The sequence below is a fragment of the Chamaea fasciata genome, unplaced genomic scaffold (assembly GCF_029207755.1).
Source record: "Chamaea fasciata isolate MVZ Bird 193981 ecotype frontalis unplaced genomic scaffold, bChaFas1.0.hap1 SCAF_7, whole genome shotgun sequence".
In the NCBI taxonomy this organism is placed as follows: domain Eukaryota; kingdom Metazoa; phylum Chordata; class Aves; order Passeriformes; family Sylviidae; genus Chamaea; species Chamaea fasciata.
Genome location: NW_027094092.1, coordinates 37,484,306 through 37,494,695, shown reverse-complemented (window position 1 = coordinate 37,494,695; position 10,390 = coordinate 37,484,306). Strand labels below are relative to the sequence as shown.

The 10,390-nt window shown below is 44.9% G+C and overlaps 1 protein-coding gene across 1 annotated transcript; it reads left to right on the top strand.

The window, feature by feature from the left end:
• Positions 1–3,314: 3,314 nt before the first annotated feature.
• Positions 3,315–9,021, top strand: CFL2 (cofilin 2). Its single transcript, XM_066188416.1, has 4 exons — positions 3,315–3,422; positions 4,855–5,162; positions 5,259–5,335; positions 5,427–9,021. The coding sequence occupies exons 1-4, from the start codon at positions 3,420–3,422 to the stop codon at positions 5,537–5,539; spliced, it is 501 nt and encodes a 166-aa protein (XP_066044513.1). The 5' UTR covers positions 3,315–3,419; the 3' UTR covers positions 5,540–9,021.
• Positions 9,022–10,390: the final 1,369 nt, after the last annotated feature.

Genomic DNA, 10,390 nt, shown 5'->3' with positions numbered 1-10,390 from the left:
TGGCATGACCTCACAGGGAGGCACTGCAAATCTTCTAACTTGCAGCAAAATCGTGCCAGGATCCACAACTTACGAGTCAAATATATTTACTGGGGTTTTGTGGGGTTTTTTGTTTGTTTTTGGTTTTGATTTTTTGGAGGAATTTATGTGCAGTGTAAGGAGAGAGAAAAACTCAGTGTTAGCATTTCACAGGTTTTCTCTAATACTCTCTTACATTACCAGAAGTTAGACTTTGCCTGGCATTCTTTGCACTCCCATTGAAAAGACAGAATTGTTAAAGGGAAACTTGGTATTTTGCTGGGGTACGCAGGACAGCAAAGGGGTAAAAGAAGTGCCCTGAGCAACAGATCTCATCAAATGCAGTTTCATATGGTTTTCTCTGCCTTGACAGGTTGATTTTTTGAACTGGATGGTATGAAGACTCTGTTATTTCAGTGTGCATCTATGCAAGTTTCTCTGCTTTTCCCCACTCTGTGCTTAGTCCTCTTGAAGGTAATCAGGCTACACCGTAAGAGCTCCAATGTCTTCTAGCAGAAGCCAACAGGTTCCTGAACTGGACAGGTAGATACGTAGCCCCACTTGCTTCTATCTCAAATGAATTATTTTATAAAATTAATTACTTAATTAAGGATCTTAATTACTTTTGTAACTTCTATTCTTCTGTCAGGTTTAACTCTAACAAGCTAACAAGTTAAAAAGTCACTGACACAAGGACTAGCCTAGTGAGAGAGGGGATGCCTGAGGAGGCCAAGCTTCCATGGGAAATGAGGCTGAAGTGGTAACGCTGAGTTCAGCGAGGATGACAGAGAAGCAAATAGGATGCACAGTGTACTAAAGGAAAGGACTATGATACCAAAGAGCTTCAATGCATCAAGCACCTTAGTCCATTATATTAATTTCTCGCTAATGAGCATCCAGGAGTTGAATCCAAAGAAAGAGTGCCTCCTGCTTCACGGTGAGTCATTGCTTCCATCCACAGAGGGTGAAGGGAGGCTTGGAGGGCTTCCTCAGAGGCATGTGCTCCAAAGAGGGTATCATTCACAAAGCTTTTAGTGCTGTTGCTGCTGGACTCTCTGAATCATTGGGCTATTTCCGTGGTGCCTAGTGGGATGCAGGTCTTGTGGCATAGGGGTAGTGAAACTCGATGCTTCCTGAGTGCACTGAGATGCCAAAGTGAGGAACCAGCTTTGTCTGAGTGTGCTCCAGCAATAGGATTTGCTTGGTCATTACTGCTTTTGGCTGGATACTGGCCATTTCTGTGGCCTCCAAAGTTCACCACTGGGCTCTATCACAAGTTCCTTTTCTGATCACTGCAGCCACCAGAAGTTCAAGATTCATTTCCATGAAAATGAGAAGCCCTTTTCTGTTTACCTGAGACCTGTTTTTCAGCTCTGAGAAATGCTCTCAGATTCCGGTAAACTCCTTTCTGTCCCAGAGATTTCTGTAAAGTCAGAGAATACTCCTCCTTCAGCCTGTGCTGCTTCTCTACTCTGCTGGCTGCCAAGTATCAGCCAGTGATGTGCAGCAGCAGCAGCCCTTAGTGCCCAGGTACCTCAAGTATGCACCTTGTGAGATGACGGGAGTAGCAAGCACTTCTGATTCATTATTCAGTTTCCATGGTGTTAAGAACAGAGAGTGAGTCATGCACAGTTTTGCAGTTGTCATCCCTGGAGCACCTATCCAGCCATGCAACTCTGGAGCTGGTAACTCTCCACCTTCATTTTAGGAGCCTGGGATATGCAGCGCAGAGGCCCCATGTGGGTGGCTGAGGGTGCGCTGCAAGGGCATGAGATTAGGGCACTGTCACACAGCAGATTCATGGGCTTATGCACGTCAGAAGTTTGCTGAGCCCACAGCAGTGACTGTGGTCAGTGGCACCAGAAGATGTACTGCACGCGGGCACAGCTATGCCTGCTTGCCAAATATACAATAAAGGCACTCCTTCCTGAGACCCACACTGCTGGCACTAGAACAGGCAGTAGAAGCAACTGAGTGGCCATCATCTGGAAAAAAAAAAAAGACTTGAGTAGAACAGGCCTCAGTGGCAGCAGGAAGTCCTGAATGTGTGGCTGTAAGGAGCTGAGGGGTAAATATAGCTCTGGATTAGTGATTTCAAGGCTGATGGATCAAATTTTGAATACTGATGATGCAAATCTGTCTTGAACTCTGCGTCCACAGGGCAGGAGGTATCCAGAGGGCAGGATGTAACTCAAAAAGGATATTGGAAACATAGTGTCTCAGCTGATCAACAGGGTAATGCTTAGTAATGGAGAACGGGGAGAAATGTCAGCACATCACTCACACAACATATATATGTATCTAGAACACCTGGAGGAATCTGATACATACACGCACATGCTGACAAACAATGGCTTGCCGGCTCCCGCCACCATACTGGCAGCAATTCAAGGGTTTTGGGGAGAGACAGCTGGCTGGTCTCAACGCAGGCTAGAGACATACAGGTACAGCTCCTTGAGGTCCTCAGTGTTTAGGATTTCTTGGTTTTCAGACACATCAGTTCAGGGTGCAGAGTCACGCAGGATTGAGAATCCACTTGTCCACTTGGACAGGCTAGAGATAAAATGCTCTGTGTTTGTTGTCCTGTGCCTGAAGGCCTTTCCAGCTCAGTACGGAACAGTAACACTGGCGGGAGAATTGTCCTTCCTTGTGCATCTGTAAGTCATTTTCTCATCTTTTAATGCACCTTCCGCCCTACGTTCGGTGTCCCGCCCCACTGTCTGAGCAGCTCTGCCAAGACCGCGGGAAGAGCAGTCTTTGTGCCAAGCCCCTTTGTGCCCAGGGCCTTTCCCTGCACAGCCCGGGGCAGTCGCGGCAGCAGCACAGATCCTCTTCGAGCGGGGACAAAGCGGCGTGGCACACGGGAGCGACACACCGCCCGCTCGTGGGGCGTGAGCGGGCAGCCTGACAGCGCCCGGCCACGAACCGTGACCAGGGGCCAAACCCTTTCGAGCAGCAGAAGCGCCTCGGCCAGGGGAGCAGCGCCAGGCGGGCGGTGCGGGGCAGGGCAGGGCGGGCAGCGGCGGCTGCCTCAGAGCAGCCGCGCCGCCATCGTGCCCCGGCCTGACGCTCGTGCTCCGAGCCCACGGAGGGGCCGCACCGCCCCCTCAGCAGCTCGCCAGCCACCGCCGGGGCTGCGGGGCCCAGGCCAGACACGGGCAGCCCGGCGCTGACGCCGGCCCCGCCGCCCGCGGGCCCTACGCCGCGGGGGCCGGCCCAGCGCGGCCCGGCGGCGGCACGTGGTGGCGGCGCGGCCCATGTGACCGGCCCTCCCCGGCCGCTGCGGCTCATCCCCCGCCCGGCCGAGTCCCCGCCCGCCTCGCCCCCAGCGCAGCGCAGCGCTCTCTGCGTGCAGCAGCCCCGTACCGCAGGCAGCCGCCGCCGCCCCGGGACCCGGCGCCATGGTAAGGGCGGCGCGGCGCGGCGCGGACGGGCGGGGAGGGCGGTGCGGGCGGCTGGCGCGGCCCGGCGGAGCCGAGCGAGGCTGAGCAGAGCAGCCCGGCCCGGCGCGGCCTCCGGCGGCCATTTTAGTCTAATTTTAGCCGGGTGCGGGGGGAAGGGGCCGCGGGAGCGGTCGCGGGGCAGCTGCGGGCGGCGGGGCCGGGGCCGGGGCCGGGGTCGGGGCCTGGGCCGGGCGGGCGGCGCAGCGCTCCCTGCGGCACCGCCCGGGCGTGCGAGTAGCCGGCGGTGCGGTGAGGGGCGGGGGCGCGGGGAGAGGGGTCCCGCGCTCCGCCCGAGGAGGAGCCGCCGCCGCCGCCCGGTGCCCAGGCCCGAGGGGCGGGCGGGAGCGGCCGTGTGGGAGCGCGGGGGCCGGGGCGGGTGTGGGAGCGCGGGCCCGGCGGGCTCGGGGCGCCGGGATTCCCTCCGTGCCCGCGAACAAAGCGGGGAGAGGGGCCGGCGGCGCCCCCGGGGACAAAGCCGGCGGCTCCCTGCGAGCCGCGCACCTGCCTTCCCTCCCCGGGCAGCCTGCGCTGGCAGCGCCTGCCTCGACAGATGTAATTGCTGGACCGAGAGCAAGGGCGCTGCAGATGGGCTGAGCTCGCTTACTCACTCGCAGCGGGGTCTGCTAAATTATTTTCATTTTGCCTTGAGTTCCCCGTTTGCTTTGCCGGTGTTTTGTTTCCTTGCTGGTTTAGGGTCTTGTTTTGAACGGCTTGCGACCCTTATGGGGAGCTGTGCATTTGTAATTGGTATTTTTATATGGACGAAGAACAGTCAAACAATGCTCCCGCAGCAGTATGAAGTAAAATTCGGGAGTTCTTAAGGCGCGGTGTTGAAGCTGACACAATGCAGAAAACATTTCTGCTGCTTGTAGAGCCTTACCTCACCCAACAAAATGAGAGTCATGACAGTGCTGGATGTAAGCTGCTGCTGCTGTAGTGTTTGCTCTACTAAACAAAAAAAAGGCCAACAAAAATCAACCCACCAGAGCCCCACCCCCTCCTATCCCAACCGAAAATTACAAACTCCTCTCCTATGTTCAGTTCCTACCCCCTCATCACTCCCTCTTCCCCTCCCCCCAAATAAGCCAAATGTATGATAAGGTAAAGGAAAACTGAGTAGTACCGTGGTGTGACTAGTTGTATGAAACTGCTATCCAGAACTGCAGCTGAAAATGCTGAGATCTACAAGAAACTACTGAATTCACACCTCCTTTATATCCTCCGCTCCAGTCCTACAAATATTACTAAATTCATAGTGTGTTCAGGTTGAGTATAGTATTTTTATTCTTACGGGGGCAGGCAGACTTCTTTATCTAGCACTGTGGGCTATCATCTTTTTCTAGTGAGTGTTAATTTTTACCTTTTAAATTGTTCCTTTGATCTCATTTTACAGGCTTCTGGAGTAACAGTGAACGATGATGTCATAAAGGTTTTTAATGACATGAAAGTAAGGAAATCTTCAACCCCAGAAGAGATTAAAAAAAGAAAGAAAGCTGTTCTCTTCTGCTTAAGTGATGACAAAAAACAAATAATCGTAGAGGAGTCAAAGCAGATACTGGTTGGTGACATTGGTGATACTGTGGAGGACCCCTATACAGCCTTTGTGAAGTTGCTACCTTTGAATGATTGCCGATACGCTTTGTACGATGCCACATATGAGACAAAGGAATCTAAGAAAGAAGACCTGGTATTTATATTCTGGTGTGTGAAAGCAAAGCTTGCTGTTAAAATTGAATATTCTGGAGCTACCACTGGATGGCTTAATAACTGTTTTGTTGTTGGCTTTTTTCTTTAAAGGGCTCCTGAAAGTGCACCTTTAAAAAGCAAGATGATCTACGCAAGCTCTAAAGATGCCATTAAAAAGAAATTTACAGGTATGGACCTGAAAATGATTTTCTCTTTAACTGCAGTGCCATTTAGATGTTGAGGTTCTCACAAGTACATTGTTGTCCATCTGTCTTTCAGGTATTAAACATGAGTGGCAAGTAAATGGTTTGGATGATATTAAGGACCGTTCAACACTTGGCGAGAAATTGGGAGGCAACGTGGTAGTTTCACTTGAAGGAAAACCCTTATAAAAAGACAGACAAGTGCCATCTGGATCTAAGGAGCTTCCATTTCTGCAGCTCGTTCAATTGGAATAGTATTAGTCTCCCCATCCCCTCCCCTCCTCAAAAAATAAGTCCCATCCCCACCGCCCTGAAGGAGATGTCATTGTTAAGCAGTCTACCAGTGATTGCCATTAGACTGTTTAATCCTGGTAGTTTTATGTAGGATTCAAGGAATGCTTTCACGTCATACTCTTGGCCAAAACTGACGTTGCAGGCATTCCTTGCAACATGTTCAATGAATGTGATAGTTAATGTAAATAGTCTAGCAGACAGCAAAGGGTAAGCTAATTGAATGCCTTGAAAGTATTGTCCACTGGTCGGATGGTAGACTCTCTACAGTATTACTTACAGTTGCACTTGATTGCAGTTCCATGAGGCTCTTGTGCATTCATACACCTCACCTGCCTTGACAAGCCTATTTTTGTGACATGGCAGCACACAACACTATGCATTTAAAGCACTTTTTTGTAATATGTTTGACCTGCCCCCGCCCCCAAGGAATGCCAATTAAGTTGCTGTAACTGTGTCATCAAATTATTGTAGTACCTCAGTTTCATTCCTGTTACATGCATATCTTTATAAATGAAGTAGCTGTTATGATGCCTTTCGTTTTCCATTGAATGTACACTACTGAACAGGAGTAGAAGTTATCTGTTTACCATATGAGTCTTGAAACACTAAAGTTTTGTAAAACATCAGTCATGGTGGCAATTTCTGTATTGAAAAGAGCCTTAAATGGAACATTGTTTTTTGAGATCAAAAACTGGCCACGTTGCAATAAAACTTGTGGCTTATTACAGAACGTTGCCTTGTTTTCATTCGAAAATATAGTTTTTCAGTGTTTAAGCATATTTCGAATAACTTCTGTGGAAAGTATTGTAAAGGTAAACAATCATTAATCTCATCTTGAATAATGTAAGTTTTTAATACTGATTTAGGCACTGCTTTACAATACTTTGTGGCTCTGTTCTGGCCATTCAATAAAGGACCTGCTCCTAGTTTTACCGTAAATTAAAGAAGCTACCACTACTGGAGACCATTACTTCCATGTAACAGTTGTGTCAGAAACTTAAAAATACGAAGTAATTACCCATGCAGTGTGTTTTGTACCTGAATGTTCTTAAAGTTCTACATGCCAGAGTAAAACCTTGCACAAGTTTTTTCAGCTTGCCATCTTTTCTTGGTCAGATGATGTGTAGTGACAGTTACATGCAGGATATGAAGCGGGGAAATAATTTTTGTTTCTTGAGTGTTGCAGTTAGACTGGCTCAGTACAAGAATTTAGCCTAAATGAACTGTTCTACTTGTTAGCTTCTATGTAAATAGAACTGGAAAGTGCCACTACTGAGGCTTGCATAGGGGACGTGTTTTGGCTGGGAGCCAAATAATGCTCTCCTTATAGAGAATTTGATCTGCTCTGTGTGAGCAATCCTCCGTTAGCCAGAGCTATTTATGGCAAACACATGCTTTTGTATCTTGTCATCGTTATCCACAAATGGCAAAACTGGACATGATTCTCCTGGTATGCATAAAGGAGCGCTGTTAGGCAGCCACTGGCAGCTGAACTGTACATGCTGCTAGAAGGAATGCTCTTTTATCATTACCTTATTTTAAAAAGTTGGTAGAGTAGAACTGTGGAGCTTTTAAATGCGGGCTCTTTATGTTCAGTCCATAGCCCTTTTTCAACAAGGAAGCAGATAATAATCCAAATACTTTCTCTCTTCCCCCCCCCCCCCCCTCCCCCCAATGTTAAAGTAACCTAGTGGTACTGTGTTTAGGCTCTCTTGTCCTGTAGAACTTTAAGACTTTATTTCAGGCTTCTGGCTATCCCTATGACTTGCACACCTCATTGTGTTAGCTGTTCTATGTAGACTAAACTTTACTAGAATTTGAGTAAGTAAAAAGGCATGATGACCACTGACTTACTAAGTGTATTAACGAGTCTTGGTTTTGTTCTACAAAACTCTCCTTTCAGGTACCTTTTAAGATTGCGAAGTAACTGATGGTATGCATGTTGTCTAGATTAAAAAAAAAAAAAACACAACTTTTTATTCCTCAAAATAGTCTATTTCTGATCATTCATGTTGTATGCGAAGCCCAGTTTAATGTAAAAATCTTTGTGCTTTATGTTTAACTTGAGTTCAGTACAGTAAAATGAAATTATCTTTTAACTGATTTTTCATAAGGAATAAATTGTTTCTTTAGAAAAAAGCCAAAATGGAAAATATTAAATTTTAATAAACCATTTGAATTTTCATTTTAGACAGTAAACTTTTTTTAAGGAGTACCGTGTTTAAATTTATTGTTTCTCTCTGCTGCAGTCTGGAAAAATGTCTGTGGCTTTTTAGTTGAATATTACAGGTTCCTTTTTTTTTTTTAACTAGCTTAGATGTATATTCACTCAGTCCAACTAGCTATGAAATTGAAGCACAAACTGTCTTTATGTAAGATTCCTACCAAATTAAAGTTTTGGATCCAAAAGGATCAACCTGCCTTCAGTTTGTTCTTGAAATGAATGACTGACTGACTGATGTGAGGTCCAATTCAGATGGCTTGCTTTAAAAAAAAACAACAAAACAAAACAACAAAAAATCCCCAATAAAGTGCTACAGAACTGTTACTGTTTAAATTATAAAACAAATGAGAGACAGCTGGCATCTGTTCCAAAATGGTTTGTCAGCTGTTGTTTTCTGTCATTATGCAAAATGGTGAGGGCCTCATTGTGATCGAGAAGTGGAGGAAAATCCTCTCAAGTTGAGTATCTTCTGTGTATCTCTGTGTAGACGTGACTTTTGGATATTTTGGCTTTAGTTATTTTATTGATAAAGAAATATGAAATAATTTTTTCATGAGAGTAGCTTGTGCAGAAATGGCATTTTTCTTCTAAAAAAATATCTCAAAGCCAGCAGTTTTGTTTGATTTGGTGAATCCTGGAAGAGGTATAGATACATGGGTTTGATTTTCTCTGAAAAGAGAAATCAGTCCAAGACTAGAGTGTGTGAGTGAGGTTTATGCTTGTGGCAATTTTAGAAGTGCAAAGCTTAAATTTTTATGGACTGGAGTGTAAAAGTCACTCCTAGTCAGACCATGAAGTGGAGTTTGAGTATGCTCAGTTAAAACCCAAAGTGTTTTGCTAAGTGGAAGAGTTTTCCTGCTCTACCATTCCCTCAGAACAAGTGATGGAATACTGCAATTGCCACAATTTGATAGTAAGCTTTACTCTCTTATGCCAATTCCAGTATAAACCAAATTTTCATGTCTGCCTATTTTTTATAAACTTCTGTAAGTCCCCTTTAGTTTGTGGTGGCAAGTTAATGATTTTAGAGTGAAAACACGGCACTAATGATGGATCAAAAATCATCAATGTAGCACCTGTCTATGAGTATTGAATTTCTTTGAAATATTTCTGATTTTGAAAACCTGGTATAAATAAAATTAATTTAAATGTCTTCAGTTGTTGACTTTGTTTGTGTGCTAGACAGCACCTACACTAATCACTATGTTGTTGTCTTTGGACTGGGAGCAGCCCAGATACTGTGAAAGGAGAAGTTTTGGAATACCTGGATTTTTGTAACAGGTTTCATCTGCTGCCCATTCAGTTCAATATCCAGCTGTAGCAAAAGTCAGCACCGGTGGCTCTGGACATGGATATAAAGAAATTCTTAGTGGCTTGGTTCTAGATAGACTTTTTCTTTTGTTGGCTCCCAGCTCATGTGTTTAGAAACTAGATGGCTTTTTATATAGCAAATGTAAAAAATGTATGTTTACACTGGCAAGTCATTTCTGATACAGGGAAGAAAGTGAACTGATGTGGTGTGAAAAAATTGACTCCATGAAGAAAGATCAAAATATCATTTTGGTATCAGTGGCATCTCTCTTGTTAATACAAGATTTCTTGGATCTAGGAATATGTTATCTAGAAGAGTTAATTTTGTAAACAAAGCTGTCAAAAAACAGCTTCATCGGATTCTCTGGAGGAGGCAGACTTTTAACAATGTACATTGAAAAACCCTTTACTGTTTACCTAACATAAGCCTTCTCTATGGCTGTGGGGAACATACATAAGAATATGCATTAAAAAGGAATGCAAGGTCTCATTCTGAAGTTTTTAAATAAAAATCAGTGTTTAGTTTAAAAATGTTCTATTTTTACTAAATTCATATTCAGTGGTTGACGCTATTGAATTTGGACATTTCTCTGCCTCACCTCCCGTGCTGTTAAATCTACATTAATCCCCACAGGTCTTACTCTTCCTTGCAGTACTTATCTATGCATTCTACTAGTGACCTCTGGAAAAATAAATACAACAGTAAAAATTAATCTTTTCATAGGAAGTTCAAACAGGTGACATAATTTATGTTCATTTAATGATTTCATAGAATTGTCTTTTTACACTGTAAATCTTAGAGAAAAAATGTGCTAATTGGAGGGACTGAAAGTAATCTTTACATTCCTAAGATTCTGTGATTGTCTTTTTAATAACTTATTGTAGTTTAATATTTCTGTTGTCAGCTTTGCTTCATAGTTACTTAGAAAACTAATGATTGGAAAAGAAACTTGAAGGTGCTGCTGATTATTTTCTAAACGTCAATTTGGATTATAAAATAATACACAAACTTCAATTTCCCACTGCTAGCCTAGTTTTTATTCTTGTGTGTACAGGCTTAGAAATGTATGTGTAATCGTGCCTCTCCTCTTCCACCTCTTTATTTTTAAAAACAGCTGTGTCACTGCAAATCCCTACCATCTGCGCAGCGTCTTCTGTAAAGGTTTACAGACAATCTCCACTTGTACCATTTAGTATCTATTTTCCCCCTT